This window comes from Nelumbo lutea, chromosome 2, assembly GCF_056320005.1.
Source record: "Nelumbo lutea isolate HS-2025 chromosome 2, American lotus-T2T, whole genome shotgun sequence".
NCBI lineage: Eukaryota > Viridiplantae > Streptophyta > Magnoliopsida > Proteales > Nelumbonaceae > Nelumbo > Nelumbo lutea.
This window is the reverse complement of record NC_142685.1, coordinates 58,912,790-58,935,402: the sequence shown is the minus strand read 5'-3', so window position 1 is coordinate 58,935,402 and position 22,613 is coordinate 58,912,790. Positions and strand designations below refer to the sequence as shown.

The following is a 22,613-nucleotide window of genomic DNA, read 5'->3' as shown; positions in this document are numbered from 1 at the left end:
GACAAGACATAAAATAATAAAAAATAAAAAATGGTCAAAACCGTTCGAATGGTTCAAATGGTTAACCGCCCAGTTCGGCGGTTCGATGACCAAAAACAACGGTTTTGGGGGGAAATCCGATTTTTGGGGAAAATGGAACCGATCACCTGACTGTTCCTAGTTTTTCCTGTCTGATCGTCCGATCTAGTCCAGTTTTGAAAACCATGGTTTTTGTTATTATCTTTACTTAGCAATTTTTTAGCTTCTAATTAATCCAATGCACTCTCAAGGGCCTTGGTGACTATTTCCGGAGGTCTCCAATTGAAAAGTTTATTATTTGTACTTTTCTATATATGCCAAAGCAAGTAAGAATGAATTTTTTTTGGCACATGTAAGACCGAAAATTGGTCTATTTCCGTTTGACACGTGGAAGATCTAACCGTCAAAAGACACGAAAAACCCATTTCGGGAAGCTTCAAATAAAGCTTTTAACGTCTTTTGCATTTTAATCTCACATGAAAAGACCCAAAAAGATGCACGGAAGATATACATCTACCAAATATTCTTCAAATTGCCCAAATCTTATGTCAAAAGCTCAATACATCTTTTGACTATAAAAACGACAAGAATATCTTCTAAAAATACTTGCCAGACGGACCCTTAATCTTTGTTATTGATTATTAGCTCTTCATCTTTTATATTTTATTTTGGTATTCTGCGCCTAAATTTAAATTTAAAGGTATATGTGAGTAAGAGTAAAATGTGAACGTGCATGGATATGGTTGAAACTTCATCACCATAAACAAACAAACAAAACAATACGTCGTCCTATCAATGTTATTATCGATAAGACGCATGGGAGGGCATTTTGAAGAAGAAAATTACTCACGCTGCCTGACAAACGTCTTCTCTTTATTAATTTCCACCAGGCTGAGAGGCAACACCTACAGCTACTGTAAACAGTCAAGTCATTCATTCTCGGTCCTGGTAGCGTGGTTGTTTTGAGTAGAAATTAAGAGGCGTTAATTTATATATGAGCCTGTTTATTAGATAAATGTTATTTAGTAAGCCTGTTTATTAGATAAATATTTATCTCAGTTTATATATGAGCCAATCGTTCGGAGGAGCTTCCTTTTATCATTTCTTCCAACATTAATTAAGGCACTATTTGGTACGGATGTCGATTTCTAAGAAAATGGTATCATGTAAGCGTCACATAGGTGTTTCAGAAAACGATTTCTTATTCAGTATTGCTTTTTTTTTTTGTTTAAATGTTGTTTCACATCATGTCTTAAAAATTGGGAAAGTGTGATTTGAAGAAATATCAAATTTAATGTTTTCTCATAAAACAGCCCATTGCTCCCAGTGGTGCAATGATGTGGCATGAATATATATCATTTTAGATGTTGGATAATATGATAAATGTTGAAAACGGTTCTACTGATACCAAACAAAAAATGAGCAACATGCTTACAACTTAGACATACCCATCACCATTTTTATGAGAAAACTGTGTTGTTTTCCCAGCACCGATGTTAGGTATTTATTTACTATTGCACTTATGTGGCACCTAATAACACCCAATGGTCAATTAACAGTACAAAAACTTTTATCAACCACTTTTCCTCAATTTTGAAGACAATTCAAATACAAATGTTTGTTAAATAAACTGGAAGCCATACCAAATATCCCCAATTTTATTTGTTGTAAGAATAAACACATTTCCAATCAAACACTGTTTTCTAATTACTAAACAAGATTCCATCATAATGCATGATTTATGAACTAAAAAAAGAAGAATTGTTGATTTAATTTGGATGAAGCCAAAAATGGGCCCACTAATAAATGAGGCACAAAATTTGTTCACTCCCTCGTGTCTGATGAGGTGGCTCGGACTAAGTTCAACCTGCGGCGCGAGGCGAGCTATTATGCCGAACTGGAGGTCCGAGTTGAGAGTTGGAAGGAAAAGAGGTTAGACTGCCTAGGTACATTTTTACCCAGGAGGACACTCCAATGCTTAAGTCAGTGAGTGGTTCCTAGAGAGATAGAATATGAGAGAGTTAAAGCTTATATGCGCATACCTTTTGGGAGTTGTCCTGGGGTCGTTTTATAGCTACTTGAGGTTCAGGTGCTATATGGCAATGTCTATGAGCCTTGTGCGGAGCTGTTTCCTAAATCCCGATGTGTACTGGTTAGTTAATTGCTGGATCCAAGCTGCGGTTATAGGTCGCTTGCTGGTCTGGAGGCGATCAACTTGGTGGACCATTCTCTAAGTTGCGATTACAGTACTGTTGCGGGCATTTTCCGTGGGATTTTTTCGGGCGAGTTGGGGCTGTTGGAGGGTAGAACTCGCCCTAGCTCGGCCGTGTGCCTAATGTTGACTGCCATGTGTTACTCTGACGAGCTACTTTGTTATATTGGACATTGTGGGCCGAGCTTATTCCAACTTGGCTGCATACCTGGTGTTGGTTACCACATGTCAAGCAGGCAAGCTAGTTTGCTGAAAGGGACGCTGCGTCGCTGACAATGTCCACGTGTCCATTATCAAGTGGATTGATCAAAATGCCCCTCATCAAATTTCAATTAATTAGCTAGAAGTTGTTTTTGCTTTGCATTTTCTTGATTTCAGCAAGAGAGGGTGTGCTCATTCGCCATCACCACCATTCCGTCCACCTTGTCCACCATCATATAGAAAACAACTTTGTGGCAAAAAGCTCACAATTTAGGCAAATCCCATAGTCCATTTACACGGGGAGGAGATTTATGTGGAAGAACATACTTACTCATTTAACCTTTATGAATGAAATGGAAAAAGGATAACATGTTTGACAAATGAGAGGGCAATTCTGAGTTCAGATTGACCAACATGAGGATGTTTAAAACTCCTTTGTAAAAATAGGATCAGAGCGAGTAATGGTTTATTTTTGGTAACTCTTTGAAAATCAATTCAGAGCGCATAAAACTCATATTTTTATTAGGAATTTTGGAATTAGAAGACTGCTTCTAAATCTGTAGAATATCTTCAAGGAGCACAACTGCCATATGCAGGTGATGTGAATAAATGGTGTAGTGGAGAACAACTATCGCCTACGATTAATTTAAATTTTATATTGAAAATGTGTCCAAAGTACTCTAGGTATGCCATTGATGGCCCTCTGAAGATCAAAACATGTATGCTTTTACTCGGTCTTAAAAGGTTAAACAACTTGGCTTGATCCTAGGGCTTTTGGAGACCATTTACATCTTCCATTCTATATTAAACGCAAACTAAAACAACACACAAACAATCAATAGAAAGAAACTCCCATCAGAAGGAAAGCCTGACTTGATATTACACCTTCCCACTCTCTCCCCCTCTCTCCATAGATATTGCCAAGGTTCGGTTTAACAGAGAGTTGATCATACACATCACACTAAAGATACGAAATTTTGGGTTATTTTGGTTCACAATGCCCGACCTACCTATCAAATTAATAAGAACAGAAATTTGGGTTGTTCCTATGCATGTCTCAACAACATTTATACGCATCCGTTGTTCCTATGGATGTCTCAACTAATTCTTATACAAGGTAAAGCTTGACTGAGACTACAGTATGGAGAACAGGGTTATGTATACAGAAGCATATATCATGATTTTAGTCTACTAATCGGAATTAATTTTCACTCTTTGTTGGGTCTTTTTTCTCAAGTAGTAGTACATCCTATAATTGAGTGTAACCCTAGTTTTGTTTTTGTATTATCTGGTCATTTCTAAAATCAGCAATTTCTATTGTCTTCATTGTTCAAAATTGCTTAAATCTTTTAGCGGTATAACATCCTTTATACCGCTAAAAGGATGTTATACTCTGTTGTCAATACCGCTAAAAGCCAAGGCTTTCTACTGGACCATCAGCTGTGGAGGAAGAAGATTCTTAATCCAGGCAGTGAGTTTGTGTTGCAGTGGAACTGTTTTTTTCTTATGCCTGATTATTTGCATTATCTGTCAATCCATTGTATTTCTACTCACTATTTGATCTTATAATAAACAGGTGCAATACCCTTTCATTGGATTGACCAATAATTTCTGTTTTTATTCTCATCATATGCATAACTGAGACAGTTCAATATTGATCTCTTAATGTTGAGAAGTATTATTATATATGTTTGGGATTCCAGTACAGGGTACAGCAGGGGCTTTGATAATTGTTTGGGATTCAATCTCTCTTGTGGTTCAGGGGGTTTTGAAGGATTTGTTCTCAGTGTCAATCCTGCTCTCAGGCTCAAACCCACATTCTCAATGCTTGATTGCATGAGATTTTACCATTACATCAAGTAATGGACCCTAGTTCATTAATTCCATCACAGTTTATGAAGTGCAAAAATATAGGTTAATTTTATTTTTTATTTTTTTGGGTGGTGGTGATTAAACCACTGAACTGTATGTAAGATTGCATCTTCTCTTTTAGTTTTGTGTGAAGGACTAGTCAAATTATTGGCCAACCAGGGTAACTTTAGCTACCTACCCACCAACATGGTTAACCTAGTTTTCAAACATTGATCAAACCTCTTGTCACTTGCTTGATCAGACCTCTAATAAGCCTTGTCCCAATTACATGGGGTCTGCTACATGAATCCTTGTCTTTTCATACTACCGGTTTAGAGAATTGACAACAGAGTATCACAAGCCTCCTGGGCAAGTTGCATCCTTTATATTTACAAATTTATGTAATTTCATGGATCTTGTCAAGTCTCTTGTAATTTCATATATCAAATGTAGAAACCCCTGGCTCTTGATTTGGTTTCATAACCCGGTCTGCATGCCTTAATTGTTTCTAGCAGATTTGGAGTTGGTTCATAACTACTGCAGCAAAAATTAGCACAAATGCATGGAAGTGCAAATAAGCCAAGTGTAAATTCTGGTTTAATTTTGCTTCAGATTTGACTTTATCTTATTTATTTGTGAGAAGTAAAATGTTGTCCCCACCTTATAATTATATGCAAGAAAGTTAGATGATGTGTGATGGGATTTGTTATGGAAAAACCCAAGGGAAAAGATTCGAATCACACTCAAAAAAAAAAAAGAGATAAAGAGAAACAAGCACAAAGAACACACAGAGTTACATCGTTTGACATATGGCCTACGTCTATGGGTGGAGGAGCAAAAATCCACTATGAAGTAGATAATAGAAAAGAAATGCAGAGTTGTGCCCTCACAAAAAACTCTAAGCCCCAAATGCACCCAAAGTTTCTCTCATCTCACAGAAGACTTAGACTCTCTGTACATGAAAGAGAAAACCCTCATAATACATAACTTTTCATATTCGGTTCAGACATATAAGATGAATATGGGTCGGAGTGGATACATAATCCTACGCACCCACCACTATGAAATTTTGCCTTCAATTTTTCTTCTCAAATTAATTTGGAGCGGATTCATGAAACAAGTCGCCACAAAGAATTCAACACAAACATAACAGGATTCCCTGCAAGCAAATACCCTGCACACACTCTGCAATTATGGAAATCCATCTGGCATATTGAGAACATCTCATGAATTTAACGTAAATGTACGAGGATATTCCCAATTGCGACTGGATGCTATATGACCAGAGTTTTTGTTTGTAGGAGATCCGGGCTGAGACGATGTAAACCCCACTTTATAAGAGAGAGAATTGAGCTAGGTGGAACGTGGTACAAATTTTGTATCAGTTTTTGAGATTTAAAATTTGCACTGCCAATAAATACAAACGAGACAAAAAAAAAAAAAACAAAAAAACAAATTTTCTATCTGATAAGTGTGCAAAGCATAAATTTAAACAAATGAAACCGGGTGCGGAATTTGTATCCGCAGATTTGCATTACAAAGAAACAAAGCATTAAAAAGAATAAGTGAAAAGCATCTTAATTTCTTTAAGAAAAAAACAACAACATTTTAAAGAAGATGAGGAACAATTAGTAGTCAGCCTAATTTGAATTTTGAATAACCCCTCACGGTCTAACAATCTGTAATCATCCCTTCAAAACAGAAATCCCAGCTGATCCTAAAAATTGTAAATTAATGGACAGAAAGATAATAATTAATTAATGTGAATAAAAAACCCTTCCCAAATAAACATCAATTGATCATTAATTAACAGAAGGACCTGGTAGGTCAATCCAAACCGACTGTTGGGGAAGTAGATCAACAAGAAGGTCTTCGTCTCTATTCTTCTCATCCATCAAATTGTGGACTTGGATACTTGAACCCCTTGCCCATACACTTTTCTTACGAAGAACCCCGTGCTTGAGAAGGTAAAATTCCTTGACACCTCTCAGTTTTGCGTTAACAAACAACAAATTCTTGGAGAAGATCAGACACTCATCCTCCATATCATAATCCCTCATCTTCAACCACCTTGCAGTTGTAGCCCCCAAATGTTTCAGTTTGAAAAAACAAAGCTCTGTGAATTTATTGTTTGGCTTAAATAAGACAATCTTTCCTTTATTCTCCGTGATGTAGCCAGGGGACTCAGTGCATGGTTCCAATCCGGGTATGCCCCTCCAAACAAGCCCTACCATATCAAAGATGCAGCACCTTCCTATTGCATCGAAGCAATTAACGTACTGCCCAATAACAATTAAATAATGACAACTGCTGCAGAGTTTCTTCCAATCCCTTACCTCCCTATAATACGAACCAGTGGCAATAGCTAACTCATAATAATTGAACTTGTTGAACGATGCCTGGTGCTTTGTCCATGCTGCATCACCCGGACGTGCAATCCAGAGGGTGACTTCAGTTATTTTACAAAAATCAGCCAGCACTACACAGTGTGGATTGCCGTCGACCAGGGTGAAAACTCCATGGAACAGTCGAGTGCAATTGAAATTCGGCATCGGGGTTTTGCCCTCGAAGATTGGATTAACCAAGAAGATGGTGTAACAGCATTCTGGTTCGGATGGTGGTGAACTCTTTAGTCGACGCAACAGGAGCCAACCTTGTTTCGAGGAAAGGAGATCGGCTCCTCTGAAATCTCCATGGCTGAACGTATACTTCTCCTTGGTGGAGGCACTGACAAATTCCCGCTCGTTGCTGTTGATATTCTTGATGACCATCATCCATGGCTCGCAGTGGGAGTGGGTGTCTTGAGGCTTCACAACAGATAAGCTTTGAATTGCGTGCCGCCAATTGTTGCAAACGGAAGCCATCTTGACGTTTTCCACGAAACTTAGCCGCTCTGCGAACATCCATAGAAGTTCGCTTGGAAGTTCAGACCAATGTGCCGCTTCTTTCTCCTCATCGTTACTACTCATCCCCTTGATTTTATTCATCCTTCCGACTTCCGACTTCCCAACTGTTCAATTTTCTGGTCGAACAAACGATAGATTAATCAGCGGAGCGGACAGTAAGCACTGAGCAGAGAGAGGTTGGATCAGATTTCAACGTTGTTTCCTTGAACATTATTATTTTATAAATAAGAATATCAATATCAGACGGGGAAGGAGTTGTTAATCCTAATTCTAGTAAGAGACGACTTCCATTTCCATGTAGATTGATACTTTCTTTATTTATTAATCGTGTTTCCTTTTTGGTAGAAACACGCTTTATTAACAACCTTTTCTGTTAAGACAAATAGCTATCCATTATCCATACCCATATAGGGCATGTATGGATCAAATCAATTGAATCTGGACTGGGTCCTATTTTTTATGGTTTTAATTGGGGGCAGGTAAGGCTGCAACTTGGTCCGGGTTGGCCCGAACCCGATCCGAAAAAGTTGGGTTAGGTTGGGTCAAATTGATGTTTCGGGTTAGGGTTGAAATTCATGAATCCTACTTTACTTCAGGTTGAGTTAGGGTTGATTTGTTTAGATGCATGATATTTGTATAGCGCCCACCACATAATATCATGTATTTATTTTAAGATAATCACTTCACTTAATCCTAATAACAAAGGCTAAAACCTTAATAACATTATTTTATGTTTTTTGAAAGTTCTATTCTTCATCTCCTCTATGTTGTTTGCTGCCCAAGAAAGATCTATTATAAGTCATAACTCATAATAAACTATAGTCATTTCTAACAATTGTTTTTCTGAATTTTATACTAATGAAACATATGATTAATATATGTAGTGAAAGTTGAGCTAAGATTTAAAGTCAAGAAATTCTATAAGTTTTTAAAACATGGGAAGAAGGTTGGATTGGGCCCAAACCCAACCCAAAATTGACTTCGGATTGGGTTAGGGTTGAAGGAATTTAGCTAGGATTAGGGTTAAGGTTGGATTGATCGGATTGGAGTTTAGAACTTAGGATTGGGCTAGGGTTGGCCTCAACCCGACCTAACCCGGCCCGACTTGCAGCCCTAGGGGCAGGTCAGGGATGATGACTTGGGCGGGCCCAGAGTCTCAGACCAATGCCGGGTTTTCATCGGATAAAAGTTGCATTAAGTGCTGCCTCAGCTCAGTCTGGCCAGCACCCTTAACTTGGAAATATATGTTCAGGTTCGGATCCGGTCCAGGTATTCGGGCTGCCTGCATAAATTAATTGATTAACACTTAAAAAAATAATAATTTAAGTTTAAAATCAAAATTACATAAAATATAATTATAGACCGTTCCGTTTGGCTGTCCACGTGACATCAACATCTCCTATAAGATCACCAGTCGATCCAGTTACAAAGTACTGAACTCTGTAAAATATACGGCAGAGATCCAAGAGGCCGTCTATATTTGGGCCTCAGCTCAAGCCCAAGGAATCATCTATATTTGGGCCCGTTTGCAACTCTGCAAGCAACAAAGCAACAAACAATGGGCTTGTTCTCTGCGTTTCTGTGCCTTTCACTTTCTCTCTCCCATTATTACTGATCCCACCCCTACAACCTCATCGTTCGTAGGCTAGCTAGTTTTGGCGCTTTAATTCCAATGGAGGCCACCAACAGAAAGAGCTCTTCCTTCTCTGCTTCTGTCCTTCCCAGAAGAAGGTGCTGCTCCTCTTCCACCTACTTCTACCAAGTCTACTATTATTTATATTCAGAGATAAATTTTATGAAAGCCTAATCCTTTATTAGGTTCTCTTAATATTTCTTCCATCCAGCTCTACTTCTATGTTGATGCGTTAATAATGTTCGTAAGGATTGATATTCTTTTGTTTCTTATGTTTTTTTTTTTCCATCACCGTTCACCAGTGGAGGAAAAGGTAGGGTTTCGGAGATGAGAGAAGATAGGCAGCGACCGGCGGGCGGAAGGGCACCCGCCAAAGATAAAATTGACGCTTTTGGGAGACTCTTGTAAGCATGATCTAACTACATTTTGGCTTCGATTAAGTGGCTCATACTGTTTTGTCTATTGTAAAGGCCTCAACCAAGGAAAATCTTTTCTTTTCTGTTTTTAATTTTTTAATCTTTCGGGGGTGGGCAGTAAGGTGGAATTTCTTGTCCTTTTGTTTACCTTTCGTTGACATGTGATTTTATTCCATCTTGATTTCTTCTCTTATTTCGTTCTTTGTTATAATTAATTTGGTTCTGGTGTGTATCTAAGTCGGCATAAATTGAAGCAATTCTGTTTTTTCTGTAACTTGGATATATGGAATGTGGTATGTCTAGGTGAATTATCTCCTGAAGTTGAATATGAAAACATATACTAATATCCCATTAAGATCATACACAGTTGACGAAGTTAGGGAGGTTAGTTCTATAAGCTTTTTCTGTTTTATTTTCTTATTTCATTCTATCTGCGTTCTTTTTTCAACATTTTCAATTTTTATATTTTTCATTACAGGATTAAGGGGTAAATAGGCTATAGAAATAAATGAGACATAGAACTAAAAGAGCATAGCATAATGTATTGGGGGGTAAATTATCACATTTGACTACAAAAATATGGTGGTATCTTTTGTGATGCTTGTATCTGATTTTTTGCTCGTATACTGCTACCTTCATGTTCTCCTTGTTCTTCATTCAACCTGTATATTTAACAAAGAGTGCCCCTTAAAGTTTTATCTGCACCTTTCTTATAATTGACTTGGATCTCCGGTCTCCCACTGAATTGTTTCGGTTGTTAATGTATAAAAATTTCAGGCATTCAGGAAAGAAAATAACAGTGGTTTTGCCTCTTGGAAGAAAATGGGAAACTGCTGATTCGGGCAAACCACGGATACACAATAGAGGTGATGTTCCCTTTTAGAAATGCAACTGTCTTCTGCATCATGCATTCCTGCTTCATTCTTCATTTCACCCAACAAAGTAGTACAAAAAAGAATAAAAATGTGTATATTTTTGAAGTTTGATTGAGATCTTTGTATAAAAAATTTGTGCTTTTTTTTTCTTTTTTGTCAAATGTGCCGTTGTTTGCCCTTGTAGCAGATGCTTTCAATAGATTACTCTCAAAGGTTGATAGTGAAGAGTTAATAAAAGGATGGAGGTTAGGTAGAAAATAGAGTCCCGGTGACCCATCTCCAATTTGATGATGATATCATTATTTTTTAGTGAAGGGGATGACTTAAGGAGAGCAAGGAATCTGAAAATTTTGATAAATTACTTTGCAAGTGTCTCTAACTTGAAAATAAACCTGGATAAGAGTTATGTGGTGGGGATAAACTTGAATGAAGGGGTTATTGAGTCTGTTATAGAGTGCTTAAGTTGTCACAGTGCTTCTTGGCCTTTGTCCTATCTAGGGCTCCCTCTAAGTGCTAACCCGAAGGAGAGTGGTTTTTGGACTCCAATGTTCGAAAAGTTTGGAAAAAGATCAGCAACTTGGAAAAAGAGCTATATCTCTCTAGGAGTGGAGTAACTTTGTTAAGAAGCACTGTAGCTAAATTGTCGATTTATTATCTCTCTATGTTGACGATCCCCTCTAGGGAGGCAAAGAAATTGGAGAAACTAATTAGGAATTTCCTATGGCGGCTAGGGGAAGAGAAGAAGGAGCACTTAATAAGGTGGGAAATAATATCCAGGAGCAAGGAAGAAGGCGGGTCGGGGATAGGAAATTTGGTTCTAAAGAATATAGCTTTGTTAGGTAACTGGTGGTAGAGATGGCCCTTGTAAAGAGGGAGATTGTGGCATGAGGTGATAGCTAGTATTCATGGTTGCTTGGAAAATGGCTAGGATGCCAGTGTTTCTCGTTGGGCAACCTTGACAACTTGGGAAGCAATTCACAATATCCTTCCCCAATTTCTTAACTTTGTCAGGTATGATGTTTGCTTAGGGGATTTATTCACTTTTGGGTCCAGGTGGGAAATTCGGCTCTCAAAGACCTTTTCCCTTCTCTCTACTCTATTTCCTTGTTTAAGCATAAAGTTTTTTATTTTTGTTTCTTCCCTTCCTCTCCCCCCCCCCTTTCCTTTGTCTTTAAGTTGGTTTTGGCTTCCGTTGGGGTTTAAGGGATGTTAAACTTGGTGTTGTTTAGAAACTCCTGGTTCTTGATAATGTCTGTTTGGATCCTTCAAAATCAAACAAGAGGATTTGGTCCCCTCCATCCAAAAGGGTCCTTTACTTGTGCTTCTTTTTTGAAGTCTCTTGGTTCTTCCTCCACTCAGGTGGCCTTTCCAGTTAAGGATATTTGGATTCTCGCCACCTGAAGGATGTGTAAAGCTGAATTTTGATGGAATTGGTTAAGGCAATCCTAGCCCCTCAGGTATAGGCGGGGTTTTGAGATACAAGGATAGAAATATCTTTGCCTTGTACATGGGCCCAGTGGCAATAGGAGACTCAAATAGGACTGAGTTGTTGGCAACTTTACAAGGTATTCAGATTGCAAATTAACTTGGTGTTGATAATCTTCTGTACACGGGACTGTTCATGGCTGATGTGTCTTCCTTGTGTGCAGGAAACGAATGGGCGGGCGTTTGGCTTCCTTCACTGGGATGTGCTTCTCATGGGCTTCAGCCCACAGAATGGGCTGGTCCTCGGGCTAGCTAGTGGCTTGGGCCTGGGGTGCCACATGGACTAAGGGCTCAACAACTCCCCCCCTTCAAAACAACCTTGAAGCCTGGAAACATCCTCTTAAGGTTGTCACAATCTTCCCAGGATGCATCCTCCTCTGGCAGGTACTTCCAAAACCACCAATGCTTCCTTGTGAACTGCTTTACCCCTTTCAACCCACCTCAGATCTAGAACCACCACCGGCTCAGGGTGGAGACGTCCCTCATCATCGAACTCAGGCAATGTGGGGCTAGCATCCACCTGAGAGCTGAGACCCTACGCTCTTTTTTAGTAGGGAGACATGGAAAACAGGGTGAATGTGAGAGGATGGAGGAAGGTCCAGTCTGTACGCCACCTCCCCTACTCGGGCCACTATTCGAAAGGGCCCAAAAAACCTGGGTGCAAATTTAGGCCACTTCCGACTGACACCTGGCGGTAGGGCTGGAGTTTCAGGAACACGAACTCCTCTTCTTGATAGGTCACCGGCTTGTGCTTCCTGTCATACTGGGCCTTCATCTGTTGCTGGGCCTGGGTTAAATGCTCCTTCAGGGACCTTAAAACTTCATCTCTTTGTTGTAGCTTTTCTTTTACCTCCGCTACGGCTATGGAGCCAACTTCATAGGGAAGTATCAAGGGTGGTTCTCTTCCATATAGTGCGTTAAATGGGCTCATCCCCAACGATGAGTGATAAGTGGCATTGTACCACAGCTTGGTCCATGGTAACCAATGCATCCACTGTTTGGGTCTTTCCCCCGTAAAGCACCTCAAATAGGTTTTCAAGCACCTGTTAACAACTTCAGATTGACTGTCGGCTTGTGGGTGGTAACTGGTGGTGTGGTTCAACCGAGTCCCCTGGGCTTTAAAGTATTCAGTTCAGAATCGGTTCATGAAAGCCGGGTCCTTATCTGTCACAATGGACCGGGGGGGGGGGTCCCATGGAGTCGGATCACCTCCTTCACAAAGGTGCACGCTACCGAGGCCGCCTTATATGAGTGCGCCAGCCCAACAAAATGGCCATATTTGGTTAATCTTTCCACAACTATCATATCACTGATTTACCCATGGAGGTTGGAAGTCCCGTGATAAAATCCATGGTTATATCCTCCCATACTTGTGTCGGAATTGGAAGGGGCTGCAATAATCCTGCCGGAGTTTGGTGATCAGATTTGTAACGTTGGCAGGTAGGGCGTTGTGCTACAAACTACTGGATAGCCTTCTTCATCCCTGTCCAAAACAAGTGCTGGCTTACCCTTCGGTAGGTCCGGAGTATTCCCAAATGGCCACCCAAGGTAGAACAGTGAAATAGTTGTAGTAACTCCGGGAGAAACTTCGATTGAGCTGCAATCACCAGGCACCCCCTAAAGAAGAGATCTGGTCCCACTAGGTAGAACCCTGGGACTGCAGCGGGATCTGATTTAAGTTTTTGAACAAGCTTCTGAATTGTTTCGTCCAGGTAGGCTTCTTCCTTGAGCTTGGTCAAGATAGGAAAATTGGGACGGGATTCGCCTGCGGGGCAGAGCGCTGCCGCTTTGTTCATTGGGCCAGGCTTGTAGTCCACTCGGTAGTCAAACCCCAACAACTTATACAACCACTTCTGCTGATCTGGGTTGTGCACTGGTTGTTCTGACAAGTGTTTGAGGATTTGGTGATCGGTACGGATGACAAAGGAATGGCCCAACAGATAGGATCGCCACTTCAACACAGAGAGGACAACCGCCATTAGCTCTTTATCATAGGTAGACTTCAACTGGGCCTGGGTAGATAACTCTTTACTGAAGTAGGCAATGGGTCTTCTCTGTTGCATGAGGATGTTTCTCACTCCGGATTTAGATGCATCACACTCTACTACGAACTCTTGTGAAAAGTCCGGTAAGGCGAGTGTGGGTGGTGTGGACAGGGCCTGTTTGAGAGCCTGGAATGCGGCTTGGGCCTGGCCATTCCAAAGAAATGCATTCTTTTTGAGTAGCTGGGTCAGCGGGCCGGACAACAGGCCATAGTTCTTTATAAACCGCCGGTAGTAACCAGTCAGGCCTAGGAACCCTCTAAGGGCCCGAATGGAATCGGGAATGGGCCAGTTAACTATGGCTGCAATCTAGTCAGGGTCAGCTCTAACTTGGCCTTGAGAGACAATATGGCCTAGGTAGTGCACCTCCGTCTAGTCAAATAGGCATTTGTCTTTCTTGGCGTAAAGCCGATGCTGCCTCAAGATCCCCAAGGTAACTTTCAGATGTTGTGGATGAGATTCCTAACTGTCACTACTCACTATACACCAAGATGTCTTCGAAGAATACCAGGATGAATCGCTTGAGGTAAGGCCGAAATATACCATTCATTAAAGCTTGAAAGGTGGACGGTGCGTTAGTTAGCCGGAAGGGCATAACTAAGAATTCATAGTGCCCGTTGTGAGTTCAAAATGCCTTATTTTGCATGTCCTCTTGGTGGACCTGGATTTGGTGGTATCCGGCCCTCAAAGTCTAGTTTAGAAAACACTGGCAGTTCCTAATTCATCCAACAACTCGTCGATAACTGGTATGGGAAATTTGTCCTTTACGATGATACGGTTTAAGACTCGGTAGTCTACACAGAACCTTCATGTGCCATCCTTTTTCTTGACTTACCAGGACGGGAGAGGAAAAAGGGCTGTAGCTGGGTTGTATCATTCCCTTCTTAAAGTCGGCCACAATTTTCTCAATTTCAGACTTCTGGAGTTTTACATCGGTCGGTCCTGCTCCTGGTATGAGGGGAATCTTATGGTCTTGGTCCCGTTTCGGAGGGAGGTCCATGGGTTTGTGGAAAATATCTTGGTAAGTCTGTAGCCTGTATAATTCTGTGGGTCCCCTCCTGTGCCCACTAAACCCAGTTGATGGTAGAGTGTGGGTCCCACAGGGTCGCCTTCCAAAATGACAGGTGGGGAGAAATGGTGGCTTGGTTTGATTGTCAGGCTTAATTCTTCTTGCAGTGGGGCCCCGGATCGAGGCCTTGGAGGGTGCAACTCTGCCCGTCTACTGTGAAAGACATGGTTAGACGGGGTCACAAGTCACTGCGCCTAACTGTCAAAGCCACTGGACGCCAAAAACCACACCGAGACCCCTTAACTCCAATGGGTGCAGATCGGCTTGGAGTAGGTGCCCTTGCACCTTTGTTTTCACTGCTTTACAAATCCCGTCGTAACCGAGTTTGTGCCCATTGGCTACATGGACTGAGAAGGCCGGCACGGGCTCCACCGCTAAATGGAGTTGGTCAACTAGTTGCTCTGAAACAAAATTTAGAGAGCTCCCGCTATCCACTAATATAGCCACCTGGTTACCTCCGATCACCGCTCTAAGCTTCATGGTTCGAGGTGAGGAAGAGCCAGCCAAGGCATGGAGGGAGATCTCCAGCTCTTGCTCTATAGATTCCTCGTCAACTACCGGGGTCCCGTCTTCAACAGTGAGACCCTCCTCCTCATGGTCCTTCGGCTCCAATAGGAAAAGTTGGGGTTTCTTGCAACGGGGCTTGGGTCCGAATTTTTCATCACAGTTATAGTAGAGTCCATGCTCGCGACGTGACTGCATCTCTGCCTAGGAGAGCCACCTGAGGGGTAAACCATTCGGTCCGACCGGTCTGGACGGACCTGGCTCAGTTTTGGTCGGGGAGTCTTGATGATTGGTTTAGTTACCTGCGTAAGCTTGTTCAGTCTTTCTTCATCTAGGCGGGCTAAGTGGGCTGCCGCATTTACGGTGACCGGTTGCAGAGCCTTTACTTCATACCGGATCTCGTTCCTCAAATCCCCTAAGAAGGCTCCCACCAACGCCGATTCAGGCCACCCGTAAACCCTAGAAGCCAACCTCCCAAATTCATTCTGATACTCCCTCACCGTCCCCATTTGTTTTAGTCTTGACAGAGCTTCATCAAAGTTCTCAAACCCTGATGATCCGAATCGGTGACAGATGGCCTTTGTGAATTCCATCCACCCAATCTGAGGGTTGGAACTGGATGGCCTCCCCTTCCTAATGGATCGAAGCCATCAGCACACGTTGATGCCCTGGGATTTCATTAATCTCAAAGAATATTTCTGCTGTAAATATCTAGGAAATAGGATCCTCACCTGACAATGTGGGAAACACCAACTTGGCCATCCATCCAAATCTGGAACCTGCGTGCGAGTGGCCGGAGTAGCTGGAGCCTTTGTTTTCCCCTTTGCGCAGGTTGGAATGAGACGACCTCTGAAACTGGCTGGCCACCACCAAGATGGAATCTCCTTGAGCTCCCCGAACACATTGTGAAGCTTTTCTTCGATCTTGTCAATTTGACCCTCCATCGCTGAGGATCTCGTGTTCGTCATCTTACCACTGTCGGCAGCGCTCTGATACCAATTTGATGGGATACTGCCCACCACAGATGTCTCTTCGAGGGAGACCTAACCTCCTACAAAGAGAAGAAGAAAATGATATAAGCCAGGTCTGCCCTACTTCTTTATTCACAGATATTTTTAAGGTCTACAAGGATGTCACGAGACATGTGCATGGGACTATTCATGGCTAACGTGTGTTCTTGTGTACATGAAACGAATGGGCAGGCACTTGGCTTCCTTCACTGGGCTGTGCTTCTCATGGGCTTCAGTCAGCAGAATGGGCTGGTCCCCAGGCTGGCTAGTGGCTTGGGCCTTGGGTGCCACATGGACTAGGGGCTCAACATCTTCAAATTGAAGGAGATTTTAAGGGGGTTGTGGGTTGGTTAATAGACCCGACTGAAAGAAGGCTAGGTGGTTATTAAGGAATCTGAATGTTAGCTTACATTGGGTGGGCAGGTCAGCAAATGCTATGGCTGATTATCTTGCTAAACAAGGGGTTTTGAGGGAACATCTTTACTGGGCTACCTTGTAATATTTTATCTCTAGTGTTCTGTGCTTTTTCACACTTTCAAGGGATGTTGTACCTCGTGCCTCCGTGCCGTGAGATGCTTGTAACAGTTTTCATCTTTTGATAATAAAATTACTCTTCAATTATAAAAAAGCACAGTTTTTTTTCCTGATCAATGATTCAATATTGGTCTGGTGGAGGCTCCCGCAATACTGGAAAAAGGGGCAGCCCAGTGCACAAGGCTCTTGTTAATGATACAATGTACACAGCGGTACATTATATCAAGGTCTTTGGTAATCCTAACAAATGTGTTTACAACATAGGTTGTTTATTGTTTCCTACATGGATGAATAATGCTTCATTGCCTTCGCTGTTTACAAGTCGGAATGGATAGATCAGTGCAAATCCAGGTCGGGTTTGCAGCTTTGCATTGTACTCTAACATCAAGCTATTTATTTTGTCCTCTCTAATCAATTCTAATAACTACTTATTGACTTGGAGCAGAGTGGACAAACAAAAAATGATACTTTATAAATCTAAGGTATTGAGGCAATGAGGCTATCTCATAAATAAAGATAATGTAGACAGCAAATATGCAATTACTTTAGAGTCTATATTTTCTGAACATAAAAAATTTTAGGCTAGATGGGATAGGATAAGAAGTTATAGCCAGTGTTTTAAAACGCGTGGGAGGCATACGCCTGGAGGCGCATGACAGAAGCGCCCATACCATTGAGGCGTATGCCTCATCATCTACAGAGGCATACGCTTCCAGGGAGGTGTACGCTTCTGGCACACCTTTAGCAAGAGGCTTACGCCTCCCACGTATGGCATTTTAAACATGCACCACGTGTGGCTTACACCTTCCACGTGGATGCAACTCTTGAAACAGATGATGATGCTTTTGTTCTTCTAGAAGAAGATGATTTAGATTCTTTTGATTGAGTTTCAGTCCTTGGAGTTATGTTTTTTTATGATCTATGTTGCATACTTGAATTTCACATTTTAATTATGTTATATTGTTAGTTGGAATTGAATACTGAGATTTAAAACTCAAATGTTGATTGAAATTAAGTCATTTTAGTGTTATATATGTTTTTATGCTTAAAACATTTATTTTTTATTAATATACCCACTATAATTATAAAAATACATACTTGAGGCTTACGCCTTCCTGTGCTCGAGAGGCTTATACCTTCCACGTTTTTAACTACGCCTCACGCCCCTGCATTTTAAAACATTGGTTATAGCCTTTCTTTTCAAAGAAAGAGTACGATTTTTGAGTACCAGAACACCCTTGATTAGGGGAAAAACTTAAAAGAACCTCTCCTCTACTTCCATCTTTTATTTAATTCCTTTTTTATTTTATTTATACCATCAGCCATGTTCCATTACAAATACTTAGACTAACTGCATGTAATGAATAAAGCATATGCTATATTAGAGTAAAATTACGATACCAAAAAGGTATCATGCCTAAAAACACTCGTAATCAATCAGCTGGTATGCAGTCAAATTCATTGTGAGTTTCTCATTGGTTAAAGTTTAGGTGTCGTAGAAATTGCCACAATATTATTTTATATAGTTGGAGATAAACACAAAAAGAAAACATGAAATTAACTTTGTGATTGCTGATGAGAAAAACTTTGTGGTTGACTAATCAACCTAGTTAATGCTTAGTCGTCCTGGGTTACTGCATCATGGGAATGGACGATTAGTTAGTGGTGAAGTTTTCTGGCCCTTATCTGACAAGTTGGTCAATCCTTCGATAACATTGTACACGATATAACGCTAAAGTTCTGGTTGTGCTAGTTGTTTGCTTATGCTGGCCATTGGCCTCACCAAATAGCCATGGGTATATCTGCACACAAGAGCCCCTTTATCCAAATCCATTATGGTTCATCTTTTAATGTTCAGGATAAAACCTGTTTCTAGTCTGATGGACAGTCCAGATTGACCATGGGATTCCTCCACATGGCAGAGATAGATGGGATCACTAAGGAACTGACTGGACAAGGAACTGGAAACCTTTTCAAAATCAGAAAACATCATAGATACTATGTATTTCAAGGGGTTAAACCTCGTAATCTCTTATTTCCCGCTAACTTTCCAGATAAGAAACAAAGTATATGCTCAGAGAATACTAGCAGTTGGCATGTCGAATGCTGGTGGACAAATTTAGAGATTCATTAAGAAATAGCACAAGGATAGGTACATAGGGGACCCAGTTACAATTGTAAATAAAGATGATTACAAAGCAATTCACTCACTATTCACCTTGCAACAACATGACCTGGTTTTCTCCCCACATTTTCTTTTAACCCCTGCTGAAGGTACCCAGTCAGCATAGCATGAATTGAGAATGTGTATCAATGGTCTATGGAACATGGTGATGTGAAATTGTGAATGACATAATTAATAAGATTCCTGTTTCTCAAACAAACTATTTTGGGATGACACCCAACATCCATGTAATAATAGTTGTGTATTATCCAGCAAAGGAAATTAGCTAGAATGCAAAAGAGATACAGATGTTTATAGCCTCTAACCATGAAGTATATTTTGTAGATGGTGTGAAGCCTCTAATTATGAAATATATTTTGCAGATGGTGAGAACCAAGAACCTCCATAGATGGTGGGGTAAATGTTTGGGCATGCATGCATCGTCAAATACTCTCATGCTCAGTTGCATATCCATGAACCATGGTTTTAATTATTGATTTTTTCACATCTACTTCTTTCCTTGATATTCAGAGAGTGTGTGTACATGACTGACTACATGGAGCCTGTAAGAGGACTCTGGAATCAATTCTGCAGTCTGATCTGAAACGTATGAATTATGAAAAGCTTGTATGTTCATTTCACAAGTGTTGCCAACAGATGGGAGTGTAATTAGTGGTAAGCTAAATTAATTGATTTCTTTCATGTATTAAATTATTGATTAAATCTCTCACAAGTTTCTTTCCTATTAGTTTTGCCTTTATACTGTCCTAATCCTTGAAAAGTAACTATGGAAGGATAATTCCTAATGTTTCCTTGAGGCTGTGTTTGGTTGCAATGCAAATAAATTTGTACTGATGCAAAACTGTAGCAGTGCAAATGATTTTGTGTAAATTCTGACCTATTTTTATTTCAAATTTTAGCTTATTTTGTTTGAGTTCAATACAAATGAAATAAATTAAGACATGAAGCAGAATAAAATAAAACCCAAAACAAAATTAAACGAGAATTTGCATTTATTTCATTTGCACTTTCATGCATTTGTACTAGTGCAAATAAAATTGCACTTCAACCAAACACAGCATCAGATTCTATTGTTTGAATTCGACTTTGTTCCGTTACAAGTACCCCCTACATATATACATACTCATCAAGCTAGAGCACTCAAAATATCAGCTAGCCTTGATGGGCAATCGCCCAAAGTTAAGATTGTTAAAAAAAAACTAGGAGGGGTGGATTTGAGCCAAGCCGAGCCAAATATCTGGTTATTCAAGCTCATTTCATCGAAAAACTGAGGCTTGAACTCAATTCGAGCTTGGCACTTGGGTTCTAATTCAGTTGGACACAGAAGCTCATAAGTTCAAGTTCGGCTTGACTCAAGTTTACAGCCGAACTTCCTATACAAATAAAAATTATTATTTTAATTTTACATATAAAAAGTAAAAATATTATATATATATATATATATTTTTTTTTATTTATTTATATATTTATTTGTACATATACTATATATTATTTTTTATTTGCATAATACTTTTATATTAATTATATATGTGCATATGTAAAAGCTTAATTAGGTTTGTGAGCCTCATGAGCCAAATTTTATTAAGCTCCAGATCGGATCGATTAACAAACAAGTCTATATATTGGGTTCAAACTCAACTCAAAGTTTGATTTGATTGCCGAGTTCGAAATATCAGAAGTACCCTTAATGTGCAATAGCCCAAAGTTTAGAGGGGAAAAGTAGATATTGACTTGCAATTCTTTTGTTGACTGGGTTTCAAAGAGTGAAGTAGATATTATCTTCAAGATGTTAAATACATGAATTTTAAAATATTTTTGGTGTTTTAGCGTTTTCCTTATTCAAATCTGCTAGCTTTTGTTAGTATAGATGACTTTATCCATCTTGCAGGTATGCGACGGGATGGTAATGTGTCAATTTGCTGCTTAGATGTCAGAAGGGTCCTAGAAGAAGGCAAAGAGTTGTCTGCAGTACCTTAACGCTTTAGACAACCATGGATGATTACTAATGCATCAGTTCTCGTTTCAGATGGGATGAAGATTTACATTTCAAACAAAAAGTAATCTTTGACCGAAGGCTTTGACGGTGTTGTGCCGGTCAAATATTTTGAAAAAGTAGACACGTGGCCAGATGGACAACCAATTTCTTTTCAAGTAGGTGGTGGGATGTTACATGCTCAGATCATGTTCAGTCAAATACTTTGAGATTTGAGAAGAGAGAATCAATCTGGAAAACCCGCATTGATGCTGAATCGATTCTCGCAACCACCGGTTTGGGACCTAACGGGGTGTGGTGCGTGGACCAAATACCAAACAACCCATTACCCTTTGGAACTTGGCGGTGATTTACCCTTCTAATTGCTTTTTTTTCTTTTTTTTTTCCATGATTTTGTATAACCATAAAAGAACGCTGCATTAATAGGATAATTTTGATAAAAAATAAACAAATATGTAGAGTTTAAAACCATGTATTTTGTATACCTGTTTGTGTGTCGCATGTGTTGTAAATGACTAAATGTCAAAACTCCTCTCCCTGTCTCTCTTTCTGTCCCTCTTAATTTTGTCCTTTTTTTTACAATAATAAAATAATATTCAATGAGATTAAATAAATTTACCCACAATCAATCAAGTTTCCTTTTGTCCCTCTCCGATTGGACTCCGGATCTCTTGCCCACAAGAACTCTGCCCTCGTTTACCCACAACACTACTTCAATGCATCGAAAACATCTTTCATGCATAATATTATGTAGGAGGATGAGATGTTTTCTATGTGTAGCTGTGATGTTATGTTGATAGGCATGGATAGAGTTCTTGTGGGCAGGAGATCTGAACACCCTTGAATGTGGAACATCTCTCTCTGTTAAACATACAAGTCTTGATCTCTCTCTGTTTTACGTCTACCTACATAACATCACATTCACACAGAGAGAATAACTCATCCTCCTAATAATACACAGAAAGATGTTCCTAATACATAGGGAAGTGTGTTGTGGGTATACATGGGTAGAGTCTTTTATGGGCAGGAGATCTGGAGTAAATATACAAAGCCCATTCCCCATTTTAATACTAACTAGTACAAAATAAAACAGAAGATCTTTTATCCTCTTCTATCCATTGTTGATATGTCACACTAGGGGTGCAAGCCAGGTCAGGTTAACGTCAACACTAATCCTACCCAAGTTGTTGACCCCAACTCTGACTCTAACTTCATGTTGTGTTTGGGTTGGCTTGATTTGTTCACATATTTCTGCTAACATCTTCTCATTTTCTAAACTTAAGATTCATCGGTAATAGTTAACTCACTTTAGTATGATTAAGAGGCGGAGACAGAGCATGGTGCAAGTGATGTCAACTAACCTTACCATCGAGAACTGGCAGTTATATGGGTTTGATCCTGCACGTTCATATTCAAAGAGATGCCAAGTGACCATCATAGCTACTTGCTACAGTAGTATTATACTTGTATTGTATTATAATTTTTTTTTTTTTTTTTGAACTTAAAAGTTCAGATTCAATCCTCACAAGATCATGCTTATACTGTCTTTACAGCCCACTTATAACCGTATATTGGAAATACCTCTATACTTACATATTTTTATTCATAAAAGATATTCCTAAAATACATCTACAAGTGGCTGTAGGTACATGGGAGACTATCATGGATACATAATTGCA

General features: G+C 40.0%; 2 protein-coding genes across 4 annotated transcripts; one reads left to right on the top strand and one right to left on the bottom strand.

Moving 5' to 3' along the window:
• Positions 1 to 5,817: 5,817 nt before the first annotated feature.
• LOC148870986 (uncharacterized) lies at positions 5,818 to 16,289 on the bottom strand. The gene is made up of 2 exons (XM_088967734.1): positions 15,944 to 16,289; positions 5,818 to 7,304 (listed from the first exon to the last, which is right to left on the bottom strand). Exon 2 carries the CDS (start codon positions 7,267 to 7,269, stop codon positions 6,085 to 6,087), a length of 1,185 nt encoding a protein of 394 aa, XP_088823860.1. The 5' UTR covers positions 7,270 to 7,304; positions 15,944 to 16,289; the 3' UTR covers positions 5,818 to 6,084.
• On the top strand, positions 8,731 to 21,418 carry LOC148870985 (uncharacterized). 3 transcript variants are annotated; one of them, XM_088967737.1, is made up of 5 exons: positions 8,731 to 8,919; positions 9,124 to 9,225; positions 10,015 to 10,103; positions 19,452 to 19,595; positions 20,830 to 21,418. In XM_088967737.1, exons 1-4 carry the CDS (start codon positions 8,861 to 8,863, stop codon positions 19,466 to 19,468), a joined length of 267 nt encoding a protein of 88 aa, XP_088823863.1. In that variant the 5' UTR covers positions 8,731 to 8,860; the 3' UTR covers positions 19,469 to 19,595; positions 20,830 to 21,418. The 3 variants fall into 3 exon arrangements, with proteins under 3 accessions (XP_088823863.1, XP_088823862.1, XP_088823861.1); XM_088967736.1 differs by having other exon boundaries at positions 8,767 to 8,919; positions 19,304 to 19,595; XM_088967735.1 differs by lacking the exons at positions 19,452 to 19,595; positions 20,830 to 21,418 and adding an exon at positions 11,762 to 11,993 and having other exon boundaries at positions 8,767 to 8,919.
• Positions 21,419 to 22,613: the final 1,195 nt, after the last annotated feature.

Bases quoted from the DNA above. Each gene is read 5' to 3' on its own strand.
- LOC148870986 (XM_088967734.1), bottom strand. From the start codon at position 7,269: ATGAATAAAATCAAGGGGATGAGTAGTAACGATGAGGAGAAAGAAGCG.
- LOC148870985 (XM_088967735.1), top strand. From the start codon at position 8,861: ATGGAGGCCACCAACAGAAAGAGCTCTTCCTTCTCTGCTTCTGTCCTT. The intron at 8,920-9,123 runs GTGCTGCTCCTC...ACCGTTCACCAG, and splicing joins TCTGTCCTTCCCAGAAGAAG to TGGAGGAAAAGGTAGGGTTT. The intron at 9,226-10,014 runs GTAAGCATGATC...TAAAAATTTCAG, and splicing joins GACGCTTTTGGGAGACTCTT to GCATTCAGGAAAGAAAATAA.